Source organism: Ctenocephalides felis, unplaced genomic scaffold (genome assembly GCF_003426905.1).
Source record: "Ctenocephalides felis isolate EL2017-DRISC unplaced genomic scaffold, ASM342690v1 CF-g0.4_SCAFFOLD_01886, whole genome shotgun sequence".
Classification (NCBI taxonomy): domain Eukaryota; kingdom Metazoa; phylum Arthropoda; class Insecta; order Siphonaptera; family Pulicidae; genus Ctenocephalides; species Ctenocephalides felis.
Genome location: NW_020538040.1, coordinates 87,184,602 through 87,208,555, shown reverse-complemented (window position 1 = coordinate 87,208,555; position 23,954 = coordinate 87,184,602). Strand labels below are relative to the sequence as shown.

Below are 23,954 nucleotides of genomic sequence, written 5' to 3'. Positions count from 1 at the left end.
ACCTGCCAATTTTGCAGTTTTAGCTCCGTATCTCAAAAACTGCTCGACTGTCTTTGCCAAAAACCAATCACCAAGTCACCCAATCATTACCAATTGAAAGTTTTTTGAATCATTAACAAAAATCATCGACAAAAATTGTATCCACACATACACACAACACGCACACATCCATTTTTTTCAAGAGTATTCCAAAATGTTCAGAAACCTCTGAAAAGATATGCAAAAAAAAATTTTTTTTTTTATTTGACTATGGAAAGTTGTACAAATTAAAACCGTTAAACCACAATTTATAAAGCTCAGAAAAAAATCAAATTCTTGTTAATAAATTTTAATTTCTTTAACATTTTTGAAAATTTTGAAAATATTTGAAAAATTTGAATTTTGAAAAAATAGAAAAAAATTGATTATAAATTTTTTTTAAACATTTGTACGTTTTTGAAAATACTGATATTTTTTTAAAACTTGAACATTTTTTTAAATCAGATTTTTTCTTCGTAAACCACTCAAAATTCATCAGTTTACATAAATTTTATAATAATAAATTTATCACAAAGATAGAACAACCATTTGTGTTGCCACCTATAAAAAGCCACGACGTTTAAATAAAATGAAAACAAACTAATATTTGCAACAAAAGTCGATTTTATCTCATTTCACGTTCGAAATATACATACTTTTTCCTCTAATGATCAAGAAATATGAATGAAATTTTGTTCGATTGCCTGAAACACCGAAAATTTTTACAACTGGACATTTATTGGTCATTTGGTCATAAATTGCTCGATTGCCTGGTTGCCTAGTGGATGGGTGCCATAAGACTCACAAAAGCACAACAGCTCATAAGACTCGTTGAGTTCCGATTGCTGTTAAAAATAGATTTAAAAAAGTTAAACCACCCGCCTGAACAAGTATGTTCAACAGATAATGTAAACAGCAGGCAACAAATGGCATGCGCTGATTTCAACGAAGAAGTTGATGAACCTGAGCCAAGAATAATGGAAATGTTCATTGTGGTCATAAATGGTCATAAATTGCTCGATTGCCTGGTTGCCTAGTGGATGGGTGCCATAAGACTCACAAAAGCACAACAGCTCATAAGACTCGTTGAGTTCCGATTGCTGTTAAAAATAGATTTAAAAAAGTTAAACCACCCGCCTGAACAAGTATGTTCAACAGATAATGTAAACAGCAGGCAACAAATGGCATGCGCTGATTTCAACGAAGAAGTTGATGAACCTGAGCCAAGAATAATGGAAATGTTCATTGTCAATATAAATATCAGACACAAAAAACAAAGAGGAGAGGCAAATAACGCATTCCTTATTGACAAAGACAAAGATACAGTTATAATTTCGACGTTCGCCTGAACAAGAACGACTATCGCGGAACAGTCGTAATTTCGATGGAACGAAAGTTAACGAAAAGTGAGAAATCCGTTGGAAGCTAAAACATTCACTCATCACTCATCATCAGAGGAAATGGAGAGGAATCGCGTTATTCGTTAAATACATTTTCTCATTATTTGATGATAAATTGTTTAAGGGGGTATTTTAGTGTAGACATTCAGAAAAATCGAATTTTTTTTTATTTCACATTTTCGAAGTTTAACTATCTAAGAATATGGGTACGAGAAGGTTTTTGAAAATTTGAATTATTTTCGGAGATATAGGCATTTTACTTACTCGGTCTCCATACTGGTTTGGGTTCACGCAAAACTTTAAATGCGTTTTTCTCAGAACAGACTTTTTCAGTACTTTTGACACGATTTCTCGAGTTTTAATCGACCGATTAAAACTCGATTCACTTGAAATGTTCAGAGAGTCTTATTTATAGACCTATCTATAGCTCGAACTAGGATTATCCCCAAATTCCAATTTTTACTGTTTTTAAAAAATTCGAGAAACTCAAAAAAACAGCAAAAAAACACTTTTTTTCAAACAGTCGCCAATTTGTAAAAAAAAATTGTTTCACCACCGCTAGTTCGGGCGATTGCGACATCATTGTAGATTAATAATATTTTTATTTTTTGCATTTCCGATCGCTAGGAGGGCTGAAATCATGTCAAGACTGAGGTGCCAATTTTTTGAGACCACCCACTTCATCAGTTGCCAGTTTTTACAATTTTCAACTTTTTTATTTTTTAATTTTTGTTTTGTATTTTAATAATATTAATAAAAAAGTGGTAAAAAATGGATAGTAAAAACATTCATTGCTTTCTTTTACGACACTTTAAAAATGACCTAAAATTCATCGCTCTACACTAGAAACCCCCTTAATAACGAATACTTACACGGCCGTTTTATAAAATATTGATACAGTAGAATCTCGATTATCCGGACCTCAGTTATACGGATTCGCGATTATCCGGACTACTAACCGCGACTAATTTATATGCATGTACATATCTACAATTAATACATTATCTACAATAATACAAGAAACTTTGTTCAGTATATAATGTTCCTTCGAAACAAAGTTTCAATTTCTTAATAAACATTATTTTCGTTGATATCTATGTATGTATTTATTATTTTTAATAAATATACAACATTATTCTTCATACATTCGATTATCCGGATGCCTATCGACAAAAAATAGTCCGGTTAATCGAGGTTCTACTGTATTTAAAATTATAACCTAATAAATTTTGATTGCGATGCAGTTATTGTTTTGCGATGCTTATTAACATCATCATCATTATGTATATCATTTCATAAAATATATAGTTCTCAAAATTCATATGGCTGCCAATTTAATTTAATTTAATTTAACAAAATTGAAAAGAACAACTGGGTAGCCAAATCTTTAAGAACGTTAATTCTATAATTTACATATATACTGAACATTTTTCTTGTAAAGGCAGAATTTAACAGAGAAAAATTATATCAACAATTTATTGATTTCATTGATTGATTTATTATTATTTTCACTGAAGTTGTAAAAATTTTATATAAATATTTGGTATTACTCAGACCTTATAATATATTAATGGTTTCACCACATATTGAAATGTAGTTTCTTAAATATACTTTATATAAAGCCATAATAAAACCGATCTGGGATAATGGCTTTGAGTTGTGAGGTTACGCCAGTGGATCAAGAATTTCATCTATTCAAAGGAAAGTCAATAATTGTGAGATATATTGCTAATACACCTTGGTATATTAGCAACCAAATAATACACAACGATCTGAGAATTGACACTGTCCAGGAAGTAGCAAAAAACAGAAGTGGGATCCATCATGATAAGATTATCAATCACAATAACTCTGCAATCATTCCCATATTAGAACCATCAGTTATTAGAAGATTGAATAAGAAGTATCCCTTTCGATCTAATGTATTAAAATGGAGTAGTTCACTGGGGTTACTACCTCCAGTATGTAGAACTCCAGTACCATCACTAGAATTCTAATAACAAGACAATTGTTAGGGGATTTTTTGATTTTCTGTTTACTGTTTAATTTTTTTTTGAATATATATATCGCTACTCATAAAAATTAAAAAAAAAAATTTACTAATAACTTTTAATAATAATATTTTAAATTCTAAGAATTTCCAGACTAGTCAGATTCTAATTAGTTAAATAAACTAGAATTATGTGCTTTTAAAAATATTTTAAAGTAAAACACTGTAGTAACATGAGACCAATCCCAGCATATGAAACGCGCAAAGCCGAAAAAAAATTCTACTAGCGTATGCGGCGATTAAAACGGTACATTGTGTTACTCTTTATAAATTTTAGACGATATCAGTCATATAGAATTTGATGTTTGAACATCTTGTTTATATATATACAAATTAATGGATTAAAACTAGTGGGGTGTGTAGAATCGTGCCTTAAGGCAAATTGCTGGAACTTCCCGTACCGTAACGAAATGTTCGAGGAATACTGAATGTTTTCAAATAGATTATTATAAATATTGTAGCATTGTCTAATATTTATAAGAATTATATAAACTGAATTGCAAAGTTGAAATTATTTGTTAAACAAGTATATTAGAACTTTAATCAGAATTAAAAATAAAATCTGATTTATTTTCGATATACAAAAAAAATTTTTTTGAAAAAAAAAATTTGAAAAAAAAATTATTTTGAAACAAACATTTTTTTCCAAAATCAATTACTATGTTAAAATAAGCAGAAAGTTCTTTGAATCATTTAAATCGGACGCTTAGTTCTCTCAAAAACTGCTATTTTTTTTTTAACAAATGGCTAGGCCTACCTATGCCAAAAACTAATAACCACTTCTCTCAATCATTACTAATTAAATGCTTTTTAGATCATTCAAATCGGATGCTCCGTTCTCTCAAAAACTCGATTTCTATTTTCTGCACTCTTTACTCTTTAACTCCGTAACTGCTGGACCTGCCTTTGGCAAAAACTGATCAGCACATCTCCCTATCAATAGGAATCGAATGTTTTTTGAACCATTCAAATCGGTTGACCCGTGCGCCCGAAAACGTGACCGAAAAATTGTATCCATACATACATACACACACACACACACACACATCCATTTTTTCTGAGGTATGCCAAAATGTTCAGAAACCTTCAAAACGTCGAGAAATGTAAAAAATTTCCAAAAATTTCGATTTTTGGACGATTACAATAACTTACCCTACGGGAAGTTAACTAGTGGTGCATGGCATCGTGCCTTAAGGCAAATTGTTGAAACTACCCGTGCCGTAATTTAAAATTTTTAAAAGCTCAGAAAAAAAAATCAGATTCTTTCCGATAATTTCCAATTTTTTTAACACTTTTCAAAATTCTATGAAATTTTGACAGTTCTTGAAAGTTTTTGATACCCATTAATGTTGGTTGATTCGTACTATCAAAAATCTTACTTTCGACCGTCAAATGTCATTTTTTTAAACATTTTTTTCTGGATTTTCGAAACTGCTGAACCTACCTTTGCAAAAATTTAATCAATTCTTCACTACCCTAACACGAGTGAAATGATTTTTGAATCATTAAAATCAGAAGATCCGTTCTCTCAAAAACTTAATTGCCATTTTCTGCACTTTTTGCTTCGTAGCTCCGAAACGGCTAGACTAACTTTTGCTAAAAACTAATCAGCAGATCTCCTTATCAATAGTAATTGAATGCTTTATGAATAATTCAAATCGGTTAATCCGTGCTCTCAAAACACAAATTTTCACACACATACAAAATTTCTTTCTTTTAAAGTATGCCAAAACGTTCAGGAATCTTTCAATTGTAAAGATAAACAAAAATTTTCATTTTCGATTTTTGAACGATTACCATAACTTACTCTTCGGAAAGTTGAAAATATTATAGTATCTGTACTCACAGTATCATTAAATCTGTTGACGAGTTCCAGCCAATCCCGCGTCCGATTTGCGGGTACGAGAGCGGGCTGGTGATCGCGCGGAGCATTTCGCCAGTCCCATTCATCCGGCGGGGCGCTCCACGTGACAGTGGCTGCACCGCCGCTCGTAACACCAGTTAGGGTCGAAATGAACGGACTGCCTGAATGAGTAATACATATCAAAAATAAAAACTTACGCTAAAACATCGATTGCATAATTAAAAAACAATCACTTATATTATAAATACACATATCTGCTTAACCCTTTCGCTACGGATGTCGTCCATGGACGACATATTGTGTTTGCGTTTGCTTCAACATTTATCTCTGAATTGAGAATTCTGGTCTTGTAATTTGTAGTTCATTAGAAGCGTAGTTTTTGATTTCATAGCAGATTTTTATTGATACTGATAGAAATATTTTAAAATACATCATTGTGTCTGTCCGTTCAGTAGTGCAACTGAGTGGCACGCTTTTCCCGTACAGCAGCGACACTCCTGCGGAAAGCACTCCCGTAGCGAAAGGGTTAATATAGACATATCAGTAAAAAGTAAATAATATATCATTAAAAAAAATATTCATATTATGAAATTCTTAATATCAAAAAATGCACACTACGAACTTGTGAATTTTATTGATTTCTTGTGAAACTTGTGAAAAATGATAAGATTTCATCAAAAATGTTTAAATTTCATATTTTAAAATTGAGCTAAAATAAAACTTACAGAAAATTCATGCACTTTATTAGTCAATATATACTAATCCCGGTGTGTCTCGTTTCCATTAAATATTTCCAAATAAATTTGTACTTGGATTTCAACACTGTCATATGCTAGTATTCACAGTTTTTGGCTTAAAAAATGAAGTGCATTTATTTTATATATCTGAAGTCATATGGTTTACAATCACAAATCTAAACTAATGTAATAAAATTATTCAAATCTTAAGCTTGAATATTTTGCTTATATGATAACCTAAACTAATTGTAAAGTAAGAAACAAACTAATATTATAATATTTAGTATTTATTATATTTATATAATTTATTTGAAATTATAGATTAACTATATTTGATTATTACCAATTAATTATTTCAATTATGATTTATTTACATTTAGCATAAGCAATTAGGCAACACTACAAAATGAATAAATACGCAAGCACATATGAATTAAAAATTAAAAATAAAATTTACCTGTTGCATACTGCAAATAAAGCACAAGCACGGTTCCGATGAAACAAACTGTCCTTAACAACATCACTATTAATTTCACAAATAACTTTTTTCACAAAATAATTTAATTAAATAAAAAAAACTGTCGCAACGGCTAATCGCACCAAATTCGCTGCAAAAATAATAAAACAAATATAAGCTAATGATTAGACAAAGATGATAATTAAGAATAAATAAACTAATGGAGGATGCGTTTTTAGATGAATAATTAGAACATTAATGACTTATATGCCTTGATAATTGACTTATATGCCTTAAATGTATGGACTAAAATATTCTTAAACTAAAAAATTTAAATGTCTCAAATTGCCATGGTATATAAAACCTACATATCATTCATGAGTTCAGTCAGTGAGTTAAAAAAACTACTACACTTTTTTTCCAATAACGTATCTCATTAAAAAAATACCAATGTCTATAGCGGAGTGTAAAATAGATAGAATGTAATTCATGCTTATGATATAATATACATTCAATTATAAATCCTGAATGAAAATGCGATATACCGGAAAACTACGTGCATATAATTAAAATATACACAAATATTTATGGCAGTGTGTATTATATGTATCAATTTATATGAGTATAGAAGTATATATATATATTTAGCGGAAGAATGAACAATCAGAGTCAACTTGCATAACGCAGACTTTTCCATTTTGTCGTAAAATGTTAGAAAATTAATTTTACGCATTCAAAACTAGTCATTTAACCAAAAGAATACTTAATTATTCATAAAAAATTACAACGTAACTTGACAACGATTGGTGTACTTAAAAATGTAATTGAAACATTTTACTTACTCATTATTAGTTTATGGTAACTGGTAACCATTTTCATTTTATGCGTATTAATCATTTTTTTAGTTTCCTCAACAATTTTGTATAATAAAACTTAAAGTTTTGATTGACAAATAAAATATTTTGAGGATAGGTGGGTATTGCAAATAATCCAATTTTAATGCACGTAAAAAATCTAATTTATAAACTGAAATTAATAATACAATACAATAGATCAAGGATGAGCAACCCGCGGCCCATAGGCATCTTGCGGGCCTTTAAATATTTTTCTGCGGTTCACCGAGTATTTCCAAAGTAGAATTTTATTTGTTTCATCAACTTTTTTCCATAAATAAATTAACCCTTTCGACTCGGATGATGCCACTCCGGCGGCAAAATACATATGAACCCCGGAATTCGTGAGTGGAAAGGTTTAATTATAATGTATTCTTTTCTTGTTGCAATAATTTATTAAATATTCACTCAAAAAATGTTTACTCGTATAAATCTAACGTATTTGTAAACTAGTTGGTTTTGTATTTAGCCTTGAGGCAAGTTACATGAACTTCCCGATATGTGTAATTAATCGACTTAATCAAATTAAATTATTTTTATGAGTGATTAAAAGTATTCCGAGTGGATTTATTACACATAATTGAAAACGAACGAACACTTTGACACGGGGTATTTTCTAAAAAACGATTTTCAGAAATCAACAACTATTATTATTGAACCAGTTTCCATAGGACTTTAATAGTATAATATGTTCATTAAAACCAAGTACTCTATCGTTATACCAAGTAAAATTGTCCAATTTTATTTTTAACAAACGTCAAAAAAACTACTCATTTTCTCAGACTTTGATGAATTTTTAAAATTAAACTACTCGTCGTAAGGCCGTAATATTTCAGTAAGTTCTATAAAACTATGATATATATCGCCAAAAAAAGTTCCATAAAAATCGGCTTAAATTTTTTTTCAACAGTTAATTACAAGAAAACGGCTCGGTAGATTTTCACCTAAAACTGATCAGTATCATTATATAGTAATATCTTTCGAACAGTTTTGATTTTTTAAAATCGATTCGGTAGAATGAGCTTAAATGTGGACGAAAAGTTTAACACTTTTTTCAAATTACAAAGAAACGGCTTAGCAGATCGGCAACACGATTCCCAATCAATATCTTTCAAACGGTTTTTGAATTTTCAAGATCGATTCAGAACTGCGGGCTAAAACGTGGACGAAAAATTTTTCACTTTTCTGCTATTTACAAAGAAACGGCTTGGCTGATCATCGCGCAAAATTGACTAGTCCTCATCGAGATACATGGAATGGCTTTTAAATTTTTGAAATCGGTCCAGCCATTTTTGAGAAAACGTCGATTTACGGCAAAAAATCTGTTCACACACACACACATACTTTTTCCAAATTTGGTCTCATTCGTTTCAGAATGGCTTGAAACGTCGAGAAAACATAAAATTAGCGAATCGGATTTTTTTATGAAAACAAACTTCTCCTTCGGAAAGTTAATTATTAATAAGTGTGACCCGCCACAAAATTTTAAAATTTAAATACCTGTGAACTAAAATGATTGCTCATTCTTAGAATAGATTTATGCAGTGACAAAACAGCGTTTAAACAATTCGTAAATCCATAAAAAATAGAAAGATAAAAATCGATATATTACATTTTACTATGTAATGATAAAAAAACAAACTTTGTAAGTAATTATAAAGACAGTGGAATCAACCCGATATACCTTTTGCAAATTGCTTTCAACTTGAACATGCTGCAGAAAATAAATGTAGATGCTATTGTAAATGTATGTTCTTCAATGCCCACAAATTTATATAAAACAATTTGCATAACATGCATAATAATATCATGTTTACATCAGGTACGTTTTGATCAGAATTCAGCACCGAGTTGCTGGTAGATTGTTTTGAATCAGTGCCGGTTGGTAAGGGTTAATTATTCCTTTGCTATAAAATTAAACTATTCAGCATTTTTCGTTATAAATTATTGGATATAATATTTAAATTATAGTAATTTCTGTTTTAAAATTACAAACAGTCATGACAAAAAATAAAAATTTAGCAATTTTGATGATATATTTAGATTAAAAGCTGTTTTTATGTTATCTACAAAGTATAATATCATTTAAATGTACATAAATGTAATAATTCTAATTAATTAACTACCTCGAATATTTCGTGAATTAATGTTTAAAATTTATTCGCTGGGTCAATGTTATCAGCAGACGCCACAGTAGAAGTCAACAATGTATTTATTGACGCGATGAGTATTTTTGGTAAGCAAAGGGAGGTCATGAGTAACGAATTCAATTTGAGAGATGAAATTTATCACTTGAACTTTAATATCTTCATAGATAATTATTTGCTATAATCAATAGAAGTCACGCCATATTATTTATGTCACATTATTTATTTTAAGTACACATACACTTGTATCTGAGCCTAAATAACAAAAGCACATGCATGTATAAATTATGTTTTACGCATGTAAATATAGCTAGGAATGTATCAGCTCTTTTTAAAACGTATCAGTTCCAAAATATATGCTTCGTAAATAAGCAATTCAAAAATTCTAAATTATTAGCTTCCCTAAGAATTTATTGTTTTCATCAAAAAATCCGATTAGCTAATGTTATGTTTCAAGTCATTTTGAATCGAATGAGACCAGAAAAAAAAATGTGTGTGTATGTGAGCCGATTTCTTACCTTTCGTCCACGTTTTCTCAAAAACAGCTAAATCGATTTCAAAAATTTAAAAGCCATTCGATGTAACTTGATAAGGACTACCGTATCTCAGTTTTGTGCGGCGATCGGTCAAGCCGTTTTTTTGCAATTAGCAGAAAAGTGAACATTTTTTGTCCACGTCTTATCCAAAAATTCTAAATCGATTTTAAAAAATCAAAAACTATTTGAAAGATATTGGTTGGGAATCATGTTGATTAGTTTTGGACAAAGAACGGCCAAACCGCCCCGTCGTAATTAACAGTTTAAAAAAAAATCGATGAAACTTTTCATGTTAAACATACTACAATATTGCGGCACTACGAGAAGTCGTTTCATTTTAAAAATTCATCAAAGTATGAAAAATATGTTAGTTAAAATTTGTGCCAAAATTTTATTTTATAATTACAGTTAAATTTAAATTAAAATTTAAAATATGTTCGAGAAAAATCAATTGAAAATCACAATACTTAGATGTAAGTGAAAGCGAAAACTTTATCTTCGAAATAAACAGCAGAAAATTTTATCTAAATCTCAGTTTCGGTACATTAAGTCAATAATTACACATGTCGGGAAGTTCATGCAACTTGCCTTAAGCGAAATGCCACTTTCAACTAGTTTATTTGTTTTTCTAATTCTGGAATAATTTAAAAAGGCAAAAAGCCGATTATTTACTTGCAAAAAATTATGTAACCGTTACACTGTACTAGGTAACTAATTTATAAAGAAAACAATGCCGATTTATAAAATTATGCTTCGAGATTATTTGATAAATGATTTAGGAACAATGCGTAAAATGTGTATCTTATATAAAATGTTCATTTTTATTGCATGAATAACATGTGGAAGATTTATACTCTAGCTGATATTTGTCGCTTGTTACTGTTAACTTAAATTGTGATTTAGGGGGAGTCCATTAATCACGTGAGGTTTTTAGGGGGAGGGGGGGTTTGACAAAAAATCACGAAATATCACGTGGGGGAGGGAGGGGTATAGTAAGATATCACGTGTATTTATTTTTTAACTGATTTTTTTAAAAAAATCAAATATTTTCAAAAAAAAATCTAAAAAATTAGTTTTTTCTCGTAACTAAAAATACACGTGATGTTTAGTGGGGGAGGGGGGGTAATTTTGAATATCACCATGTATCACCAAGGGGGAGGGGGGGTCCAAAAATCCTTAAAAACACGCTCACGTGATTAATGGACGCCCCCTTAATAATGATCTCTAAAAATATAGTAAGAACATTTCTGTTTTAGCACAAATTGAATTGCCTTATTAGTTTGATATATATTACCAAAGTCTAATTATCGGGCATAACATCACCATCGAACCATGGATTATTGATTTTTTTGTTTTTAACACTAAGATTAAGTAATTGTAGGTAAGTTTTTTCTATATATTTTTTTCATTCTTAATTGTTTTAGTTTTTAAATTTTATTTTAATTACCACTAAATAAAGACTAGGATTATAGCCAAAACGTATGGATTGTAAAATAAATTTTTGAAAGAAATTTATGGCTATTTTATTGATTATTAGACTTAGTTAATACATATGTCAACATCAAATTAAATACTAAATTCATATATGTAAACATGGCAATAAAGCATTTAAGAAAAGTTTACTAATTTAATAAAGTTAGGGAGAAAAATATATGCGAAAAGATGAAAGTTATGATTGCTGAATTACTACAAACACATGTAATTGAAATAAATTAAATAATAAATACATACCACTTCTATATCATATCTTGAGAAAATCCTTTAGTACTGTTAAAACTCGAGGCACAAAAAATTAAACAAAAACTCATTGTTTTTCATATCCTAACCGAGAATACAAATACGTTATAAAATGGCACGTGTATAATTCACAGTTGGAACATAAGATCTGTTAATAAACTATTATTTGTTCTGTTAGATATTCTATAAATTATTAAGTAAGAAATAATCTTCAACTCAATTACTTTTTTTTTTAAAAAAAAGGGATTAATCAAAACGGAAAATAATCATTCAACGAGAACTAGTTTCAATTAACAAATAAAAAATACTATTTTTATATTTAACATGATAACATCGAAGGCACTTATTGAAAACACTTACACATAATTGTATCTTTTGCACATCATGCTAGTATATATTTTAATTTATAATGCATGTCCCATTTAGCAAATTGTGCATAAGTACATCTAATTATTAAAGTACTCGATCATTCTGTAATTTTGTATTGCAATAATGTCTTACAGATGTTAAAACGGGGCCCGATGGAATTTCGAATCGAAGAAAACTAGTTTTTAGTCGATTGGTGAATTGAGGTTACGTGAAATATAACGGAGCGCCCCGGATATTGTGACTCGCCGATATATTTAATTCGAATTACGTTCGCACAAGAAGAATTGGACGTTTTTTGTCGTCATTTATTCCGTCCTTTAACTGCGATGCTCAACGTACTGAACTACAAACACGACTGATGGTCAGCGAACATCTGATCGCCGAGTTCCGATCCGATGGTAAGTTTACACTGATAGTACGGACTCTGCGGACATCAGCCGTGATTCAACGCGAACGAATGCGATAGTCTTATTCATCGACACCAGATGGCTTTGGGCATTGTCATTACCACGCTAACTAGTGGGGTACATGGCATCGTGCTTTAAGGCAAACTGCTGAAACTTCCTGTACCAAAAATTTTTTTTTTTTTTAAGATTAACATTTTTGAAAAAATTTTACTTCGAAAAAAAATAGATTTTTGAGAAACTATAAATTTTTGTCAAAAATTTACTTTTTTTGAAAAAAAGACTTTTTCAAAAAAAAAATGTTTTGTTTTGAAATATTTTGGAAATTCTGAACTTGTTTCAAAGCAATCGTACTGCTTTAACTGCATAGAGAGGAAATATTGGAGCGCGTAAGTGCCGCGTCATTGGTACGGTACCCATAGGAAATAAACAAAATTTATACTTATTGCTAAAATATCCATAAAATATCTGATAATTTGATGTGCATATATCTAATGATCATTTTTGACTGACAAATGGCATTTTTTTTACTTTTTTCACTAGATCTCCGCAACCCCTAGACCTGCCTTCATGGAAATTTAATCAGTCCTTCATCTTGTCAATACAAGTGAAATGTTTTTTGAATTTCTAACCGTTTATGGGACTTTTTTCCCCGTATCTTCGAAACGGCTAGGCCTGCCTATGCCAAAAACTAATCAGCACGTCTCCTTATCAACAGCAATCGAATGTTTTTTGAATAATTGGAATCGGTTGAACCGTGTTCCCGAAATCGTCAACGAAAATTTGTATCCGCACACACACACATACATCATATAACACATTTTCATTTTCAATTTTTTGCGACTACTATAACTTACCCTACGAAAAGTTAAAAACTATCTTTTTAAACAAGTGATTCTCAAAGTGATCAACATCGACCCCCAGGGGTCCATAACAACGTTCAGGATCACAATCCACATCGTTAATATATCTATTTACTAATACTATCTATAACAAACATTTATTAACTTCCCGTAGGGCAAGTTATAGTAATCGCAAAAAAATCGAAAATGAAAACTTTTATATATCTTTACGTTTCAGAGGTTTCTGAGTATTTTGGCATACCTTAGAAAAACTGGATGTATGTGTGTGTGTGTATGTGTGTGTGTGTTCGGATACAAATTTTCGTCGACGATTTCGGGAACACGGATCAGTCGATTTGAATAATTCAAAAAACATTCGATTCGTATTTATAGAAGACGTGCTGATTAGTTATTGATGAAGGCAGGTCTAGCCGTTCCGAAGATGCGAGGCAAAAAGTGCCAAAAACGGTAACTCAGTTTTTAAGAGAACGGAGCGTCCGATTTTAGGAATTCAAAAAACATTTTACTTGTATTGACAAGATGAAGAATTGATCAAATTTTCATGAAGGCAGGTCTAGCGGTTTCGGAGATCTAATGAAAAAAGTAAAAAAAAAAGCCATTCGTCGGTTAAAAATGATCATTAGACATATGCACATTAAATTATCAGATATTTTATAAAAATTTTAACAATAAGTATATTTTTTTTTACATTTCTATGGGTTCCGTATCAATGTTTATGCGTTAGACGACGGCGCGGCACTTGCGCGCTTTGACATTTCGTCTCTATGCAGTTCAAGCAGTACGATTGCTTTGAAAAAAAGTTCAGAATTTCCAAAATATGACAAAATGAAGAAAACATTTTTTTCCTCAAAAAAATTTTTGTCTTAAAAAAAAAAATTTTTTTCAAAAAAAGTAATTTTTTGTGAAATTTATAGTTTCTCAAAAATCTAATTTTTTCTAAGTAAAATTTTTTCAAAAATGTAAATAATTTTTTTGAAAAATAATAATTTTTGGTACGGGAAGTTCCAGCAATTTGCCTTACGGCACGATGCCATGCGCCCCACTAGTATAAAATATTTATAAATAGAACTAAAAAGTAAACTAGCAGTGCATCGTGAATCAAGTAAATTGCTCCCGTATCGTATCGGAATATCCAATGTTTTCAAATAGATTATTATAAATACTGTAATTTTTATTATTCGTATTTTGCACAAAATATAAGAGCTTATAAATTGAACGACGACGTTTATATTATGTTTACGTGAAAATTAAAACAAAACTTTATCCATCTGAGTTAGAATCAAAGGTCCTTATCACATATTTCTAAGAGTTATATAAATGACAACTGCAAAGTTAAAATTATTTCAAGTGTATAAGTGAATTTTAGAATTTTAGCCATGATTAAAATTCGAATTATTTTCGATATTCAAAAAAATATATTTTTTAAAAATTAAATAAAAAAAATCTCTTTCCCAAAAACTAATCGCTTCTTCACACTGTCAATACAAGCAAAATGCTTTCTGAATCATTCAAATCGGATGCTTGGTTCTCTCAAAAACTACACTTTTTTGCACACTTAGCTCCGTATTTCCGAAACGGCTTGATCTTTTTTATCCAAAAACTAATCACTATTTTTTTCAACCACTACGAGTTGAATGTTTTTTTTGAATTATTCAAATCGGATGCTCTGCTCTCTAAAAAACTTAATTTTTATTTTCCACACTGTTTGCTGCGTATCTCCGTACGGCTGGACCGACCTTTCCCAAAAACTAATCAGCACACGTCTCCCTATGAATAGAAATCGTTTGCTTTTTCAAAATTTTCAAATTCAAATCGGTTGATCCGTACGCCCGAAATCGTCGACGAATAATATTAGTTGAATGCCAGATAAGGGCTATTTTCACTTGGAAACATATAAGACGTTTCAATTCTTATTATTAAAACAAAAAATGTATTTTTCAAATAGTCATTTTATTAACATAGTAATATATCTTGAAATAGTACAATTCATTGAAGACATTACAAAATTTTACTTGATAAAACAAACTGCACACAGATCACTCGTGCAAATAAAAATATCCAAATTTAAAACGACATACACGTGCGCACACGTATATTTATAATAATATGTATATGTATATAAATATATAAATATGTGTATATATATATATATATATATATATATAGTTATATATGTATATATAGAACCGAATCTATGCATAACTGAATGCATTAAAACGTTTATTATACTATAGTTAGATCAAAAATAATTTTCATTAAAAAAAAATTCATATGCGGTTCCATATACAAAAAAATACATATTATTTTAAATAGTAACAATATGCTATTATAATTATATTTTTTTACTCTTATTACAGTTATAAATATTACACAAACGATCGTTTTTTATATGTTTAGGTACTTTGGTATTAATAACGGTTATATTTTATCACTATCAAGTTGCAGATTCTTCAGAATTGCATTATTGAAACATATTTTCTAATGAATATTAACATTTTATGCCAAAAATAAAACTTTGCATTTATTACTTTATATTTAACACGTAACATATAATTTCTCAAAAAAAATTACGATCGTTTGATGATTATCTAGTCTTATAATTAATTATATTTGAAAAGGCACTGCAGTCATATATTTTTCTCTTAATAAAATGGTCACTAATTTGATTTGATAACGAAATGTGTGCTAGTATTGTAACTAATTAAACATCATTCATCAGTGACCAGTGCGTAAAAGTTTATTATTAAAAACAAAATATAAATAGAACATAACGATCAAAAACAATATGACCTTATAAAATTTTAAAATAATAACAACATTAAATCCTCTAAGGTATTATAGATAAAATAATTATAATTAAGACTCATTTATTTGAAATAAAACAAATTAAAACAGCAAATATATAATATTTAAATTAATATAACTATAATAAAATTAATTTAAAACTTATTTTTAAATAAAATTTGACTAAATAAAAAAGGTGGGAATGTTTAAAAACCTTATAAACATATAAATATATTTTTTATCTTATAATGATAACTCTATAAATTATGATAAAGACTAAAATTCAGTATAATGCCTGTACTCTTACAATACAATAAATTGAAGTAGGAATATTATTGTTAGGTATAAAATTATTCTGTGATATTCGGAATTATGGCAATATATTTGGTAAATGCTTTTCAAATATATGTTGAACATAAAATTGTTACCAAGTTAATAACAAAATAAATTTTACATATTTAAATTCATCATCTTAATTCGAATTGCTCATTATACAGCTCACAAATAACAATTAAAAATGACAAAATTACACTCTATAAATCGAAGTATACAATGAGACATATTTGCTCCTCGTGTACGTATATATATATATATATATATATATATATATATATATATATATATATATATATATTCAATAGATAAGTCCTGGATTTTTTCAATATATTGATTGTTTCTTTTCCGAACAGTAAATCCAATAATAAAAAACAATTTATTACAAATTAAACAAAAAAATATTAGTGATATGGATATATAAATTATTACAGGTAAATAATTTTTGCTTCTCAATTTTATATAAAACCTTTTTTAGTTAATTCTTATTAATCTTTACCCCGGTACATAATCCATTCCTTTATAAAAATTTTTTTCTAATTAATCTGTATTGACCATCATTAATTAATGTTAATGAATATTTTTAAAAAACGTTGTATTTGACAGAATAAACCTGATGATGGAACGTACCTAGTTCCGAAACGTCGTTATTAAACATCTTCAAAAAACAAATTGTTTTTTATTATTGGATTTACTGTTCGGAAAAGAAACAATCAATAATATATATATATATATATATATATATATACATATATATATATACATATATATATATATATATATATATATATATATATATATATATAGACACGTGGCAATATGTCCGCAAGTTCATATATATAATACAAACGCACTCATACACATACCTATCTCAAGTATGTGCAAAACTACATAAAATCTAATGAAATATATTTAAATCTTGAATGAAAAATATGAGATCCTATTGTGGAATGTTATAGAGTCATAAAATTTGACTTACAATTAAACAACAATATAAGGCGTCTATTCGGTTTCTATTTTTATATTTACTAGAAGTGCACTTTTGTATACAAATTGATAATTATTTACGTTATTAAAACGATGAAAAAATAAATGCCAAACATGTGTGATCAAAAAGCCCACTCGTGACACATATTGCGGCATATAATCCTACACACCAATTTAATTGTTTAAAAAATTAATTTAGATAGGTACATCATTTTGGTCCCTGTTAAAAATACTTGTGGTTGACAGTTAAACATCAAAATAAGCAATATATATATATATATATATATATATATATATATATATATATATAAATAAATAAATATATATATATATATATATATATATATATTATGTGTGTGTATGTATGTGGATATGTATGTACGTAAATATATAAGATGTACATACGTATGTATGCATGTACGGCTGCCATTATATATAAAAGTGAAGATGAATACATACAATTCGGCCCTTACAATATCAATTAGGAGAAGTTTACGATGCAATTTTGGATATTTTAAAAATGAAAAATTAAATTTAAAAAACCCAACATGAAGTACGAGTGTTTTTTCAATGAAAGGCTAGATTTTTTTTACTCCCTTGGCATGAATTGCTCAATAGTGTAAATATCCCCAAAATAAATAAGTAAAAATTTTCAAAATATTACACATGCATTGGAAACAATTGAAAATTTAATAATATTCTTGCAAACAGTAATGAACTTACGGAAATTTCTGGATTTCCTAAAAAGTTTGGATGCAAAATAAGAATTTAAAAATGGTTCGGGTTCAACAAAAGATATATATATCTATATATATATATATATATATATATATATATATATATATATATATATATATATAATGGCATTGTATAACATGTGGATACGAAGATATAGGTAGATAGCATGCATACATACATACACATGTACATATATATATATATATATATATATATATATATATATATATATATATATATAAAAGTTTTGTCGACGTTGATACATATTTGTAAAATTTTTTGCAGCCCAACCGTCGAATTAAAAAAAAAGATTAAATAACAAAATTATTTTAATAAATAATTTTGTTATTTAATCTTTTTTTTAATTCGACGGTTGGGCTGCAAAAAATTTTACAAATATATATATATATATATATATATATATATATAAATATAAAATAATGCCAATCATAATGTGTGTGAACTATGTAGCAGAAAGAATTATATTTTATACAATTTTATAAAGAATCATCAGTACTTTCTTAGTTTAGTTAATATTATTAACTAAGATTTTTCAGTCAATATTTTAAAAAGATTAGTTATTTTCGAGTCATAGACATCGACGCGACCATCCTGAAGTTTTTAATTTAATAAAAATTTCATTAATATATTATAGTAACGTTGCTTCGGATAAATATATTATAGTAACGTTGCTTCGGATAAAATAAATTAATAATATGGCATTTGATGACTGTTATATTATTATAAAAAGAACATAAGCATTGAAAGATTAAATGAATTAAAATATTTATATTATTAATAGTTAAAGTTGCTTTCGTGTCCACGCCAGCGCTTTAAATATTTATCAATTTAATTATAACTTTAAAATTCACGGCCAAATAGCGATGATCGACCACGAATATATCACAAATATTATATTGCACAGCTAAAGAAAGAATTCGAATATTATATATTATAATTTAAAGAATTTCAATTGAATTCCTTCTCGTCGAATGCGTTACTGCATATATGATTAGATTCTCGGAATGCATTCTTAAAATGAAAGAACAATTATCAGAAATAACTTAACAAAGTGTTATCACAACTTACTACGTGTTAAACCCTGCTACTCTATTTACTACTCTGGCTCAATCCATCGATATTTATAGTATTCGCTCCGAAAGTTTTAAAAGAGCGCGCGCTATCAACGATAGACAAACTATCGTTTGGTAAAACTTTAATTCTACTTCCGGGCACCTTGCTAAGGTAATTGATGTCATCGCGTTTTTCTAAATTCACCGATAAGCTGTTGAAGTTCGAAAATGCTTCTAACTTCAAATCAGTGTCACGCAACCGCGAATTTATCTCTTCTATCATTAATTTCGATTCGTGAACTTTGAGTCTTGTTTGTAAAATGCAAGAATTAGATGAAACTGCGGTATCAATATTTTGGACTTCTTCCGCTTTCAAAGGTGGAATGTTAGATTTTTGTTTCTGTAAATTCGATTTCGAAATTCGTAACTTAAGAGCCTTGCGCTCTGTTGTACAAGGATTTGAGAAAAAAACATTATCCTTTCCCATATCTTTATTTTTGTACGGAGAGGCAGAAGACTTTAAGCTTTTCTTTTCTTCATTTTTCAAAGCAGAATTGCAAGAACTCGATTCTTTCTCACTAGCGTAATGTACGCCATAGTCATCTTTCTTTATCACCAACTTCGGAATTACGTGTTTGGGCGAATGCTTCTTCTTTAAACTTTTGCTGTGATATTGTTCGTCTATGCTATTTAGTGCGTCTTCAAAATTTCTTTTTCTAGATTTTGCTTTAAGTTCGAGATCATATTCTTTAAACTGATTTTTGGGTATAATGCTATTTAAGCAGACTTTATTTGATTTTTTTTCAATAACATTTGCATCCTCGGTGATAGCATCAATTTCATTAGGATCATTATGTACATCGCTGACATTCTCGGTAACCTGAGCGATTGAACTATTACATGTAACGATTTCATTTGCTTCATTATTAAATTTGTCCAATAAAGAAGTTTTATGTTTATATTTGTATTTATTAGAATTGTTATGCTTGGTTTCAATAGGTAATTCACTTAAATCGTCAGAAAATGCATAATTATTTTTTATTACAGTTTTTATTTCAAACTCTTCATTCAATGAAAAGGCTTTAGAATCAAATTTATTGTTGTTTTCAATAATATTGTTATTATTATTCCCGCATTTATCATCATGCAATTTCTTAACAATTGCGTTGCTATTTACTCGACTTTTACTTTGAATCTTTGGCTTCGTAGATATGTCGAACATATTATTGCTTCGGGGGCACGTGTCAGTTCGTGCATCTGGAATCGAATAAACATCAATAGAACGGTTTACCTTTATTTTGTCTTCAGTTTGTAGACGCGATTTCTTAGAGCTATTATTGGCGTGATTATTCAAGAGTTTAAGGTCATTTACTTTAATAGAGGAAACAATTTCTTTGTTTGTAACAACCAGGTCTTCGGACAAAAATTTAGTTTCAGAATTATTTTCTTCTGAATTATTTTCAACTCTCTCCTTATCGTGCCCTTGCCGCTCATCGCGTATTTTTAAACCATCTTCAACACATTCGCTTTGTTTTTTTGGATTAACGTAATCACCCGCAAAATTCCGTTTTCTAATAAGCAATTTATAACCCTTGTTATCCCTATGACTACTATTTCCTACATACAATGGTTTATCAGCAGACTCACTACTATTTCCTAAATTATTTATAATTTCATTTAGATTTTGTGTCGATTGTTCAGTGTAGTATATTGCAGCAATGCTATGTCTTCGTTGTATCTTCGGTCTATTGTAAAAATTATTTCTTTGTTTTATTTTCACTTTAAAGTGATCAGGTTGAAATTTTATAGATTCTTCAGGTTTTATGCTCATTTTTTGTTTTGTGTTATATATATTATGTTCAAACTCCTTATCAACTTCATCTGAAGAACCAGATTTCGAAATTGCCTCTTCATGCTCAAGTGCGTTTCTCTGTTGCGAACGAACTAAAGAATGTTCCACATCATAGTTAAGTTGGTTTTCCTCACAATTGCTGATTTCTTCATGGGATTGTACCACTGGAGAGTCAATTTTTTCAAAACCCATAATTATATCTGTGGCCCTTTCTTGTTGAATTGTAAATTTCTTCATAAAAGTATTATCTATGTTATCACTATGTGATTTTTTATTTATGTCCTCAGAAAGCATAGTCTCCTTGCAATGATGGGCGCAATCAATGTCTTCAAAATCTATGTTGACGTTATGTTTCCTAACTGAATCTTTATTTTGAAATTCAAACCCAGAATGCGTTATCACACTTTTCTCAAACGTCTTTGGTCTAACTTATCTTTGGTATCAAAGTTATTTTGGGCAATCTGTTTAGGTTTATTCATATATACATCATTGAAAACACTGTCATTTTCACATAGATTGACATTATCATTCAATTTGATTTTTCGTTTAACTTTATATCGGTCATTTAACAATTTTTTGAAAATCATATCAAAAAATTCATAATTTGAATTAGTATCATTTGCAGAATTTTCATTACACCACCCTTCATTACTTGTGCACTTGATGTTTAAATTATTTAAATTGCTGTTAAAATCTTGTTCAATTTTATTAGGATCGATATAAATGTATTTATTTTTGTTAATTTGCGCATTTTGAACGTTTTGATCTAAATGGAAACTCTGATCTAAAGTCGCATAATTATTTGCGTTAGACTTTGGTATTTCTGGTGTTGAAATATGTTTCGGAGTCATGATCCGACTTAAATCTGATCTGGTATTAAAATCGCTATCTTGAAGGTAGCAAATATGAGAAGAAATTTCTTTGGGGTCGTTATTATTAGAGTATTTCGATTTTGGACAGCCGTCATCAAAATCATTTTCTGATAAAACTACAATTTGCTTCTTGAGTGGTTTATCAATAAGTTTAATGTTTTTGTCGCATTTCGAGTAAGTTTCAGTGTCAACACTATCCACATCAACACAGTTTAAGTCATCTGCAATGTCAGTAGGCTGCACATTATTTCCGTCTTGCTCACCACTTTTATCAATATTACTGACAGTGTGTACGTTATTAGCAGAACTTTTATCAATACTTCTATACTCTATTATTTCTTTGGTGTTTCTATTAACAACTTTCACTGAACGGAAATTATGTTTTTTAACTTTCTGTAGAATATCTTGAATATTCTCTATTTTAGAAAACTTTAAAGATTTATTAATAAATATGTCGTCTACATTATTTGAAATTTCATCTTTCAAAAAAACTTCAGGTGACTGCCTTCTTTCCAATTTTTTATTGTCATCCATAAAATTGTTTGCTTCTAAATACTTCATATTTCTTAATTTGAACAATTTTGCTGCAGTAGTGTCAATTTGTTCATTATTTGAGTTATTAGAAAATTCATCTATCACTAACAACTCAGAATTATCCCTTAAATTAGAAGAATCTTGTTGATCAGTGCACATTTTTTCAGAATTGTTGTTGTGTTTCAATGACTTAGAATTTTCAGCATTATTAACAAAGCAACCATTTTCTAATAAAGCACTTTTATTTTGGTCTGTTAAATGATTATGTGAGTTATTTTTCTTATAACCTATTTCCATTTCCTTTATAGTATTCAAATTTGTATTAATTTTTGTATCTAAAACGACATTTTCAGAAATAATGGGTTCATTAGTATCAATGTGAGCATTACTATTACTGTCATCATCAGAAGTAAATATTACTTTTTTATCACATACAATTTCTTCAAACAACGGAAAATTATTTAGAGATAATTCATCTTGCAAATCATGTAAAATAGCACTGTTTTCATCAAATGGTATTAAATTTTGTTCTATATTTTGTTTAGAAATTAAAGACTTTGAACATTCTGTTGGTACGCTCTTGCAATTTTCTATAGGTGCATCAGATTCAGAAATACATTCCATGTCTGGATTATAAATACACAAAAAATAATCATTACCTGAAAGTTCTTTGTTACATTCCTCAGTCTTCACAGCAAATTGAAGTAAATCTTGACTTTCAATCTTCTTTTTTTCAACCAATACTATGTGTAGATTTTGCTCTGAAAATAATATAAACATAATAAACCAAACACTTCAGGTGCAAATCATTCAGAACAGTAAATTTAAAAAATAAATTCAAATATGATAATAATTATAATAATAATAATAATAATATATATATATATATATATATATAATATATATATATATATATATATATATATATATATATATGAACAGTGTACATGTATTTTTTCAATAAATTTTCAAAAATATATATATATATATATTTTTATCGAATTTTGGTGTGTGTTCAGCATTTGAATTGGAAAATAGTTCGTCATTAAGATAAAATGTAAATTATTTCACTTCAATTTAATGTCAAAAATATAGGTTTAAACATAAATTAAGAATTCTGATTGAATATTCTAAAAATAAATAAATATGAATTTACACTAACCTGTGCTCTCTTCAGCTTTTTCTAAACTACTTCCAATGAATCAGTTAGATACAGCTGACTACCATAATCAACATTTTCACAATCCAAAGTAAATGTGCTGTCATCACATTGGAAATAGACAATATCCAATGAAGATTCACTACA

At 28.7% G+C, this 23,954-nt stretch overlaps 2 protein-coding genes across 3 annotated transcripts in view; both read right to left on the bottom strand.

Annotated features, from left to right (window-relative positions):
- Positions 1 to 11,970, bottom strand: part of LOC113377000 (sphingomyelin phosphodiesterase-like) — an 85,723-nt gene extending 73,753 nt beyond the window's left edge. For both annotated transcript variants that reach the window (XR_003367079.1, XM_026617153.1), the window contains exons 1-3: positions 11,834 to 11,970; positions 6,527 to 6,677; positions 5,315 to 5,493 (exon numbers count right to left, since the gene is read on the bottom strand). Coding sequence is in view for 1 of the 2 variants with exons in the window: in XM_026617153.1 (XP_026472938.1) it covers positions 5,315 to 5,493; positions 6,527 to 6,590 (243 nt within the window). In the remaining variant the exon portion in view is untranslated. The remainder of the gene's footprint in view (positions 1 to 5,314; positions 5,494 to 6,526; positions 6,678 to 11,833) is intronic.
- Positions 11,971 to 19,427: 7,457 nt separating this feature from the next.
- LOC113375486 (uncharacterized protein PF11_0213-like) overlaps positions 19,428 to 23,954 on the bottom strand; it is an 18,336-nt gene continuing 13,809 nt past the window's right edge. Inside the window, exons 9-13 of the mRNA XM_026615419.1 lie at positions 23,811 to 23,836; positions 22,577 to 23,409; positions 22,021 to 22,507; positions 20,436 to 21,607; positions 19,428 to 20,270 (exon numbers count right to left, since the gene is read on the bottom strand). Of these exons, the coding sequence (XP_026471204.1) occupies positions 19,428 to 20,270; positions 20,436 to 21,607; positions 22,021 to 22,507; positions 22,577 to 23,409; positions 23,811 to 23,836 (3,361 nt within the window). The remainder of the gene's footprint in view (positions 20,271 to 20,435; positions 21,608 to 22,020; positions 22,508 to 22,576; positions 23,410 to 23,810; positions 23,837 to 23,954) is intronic.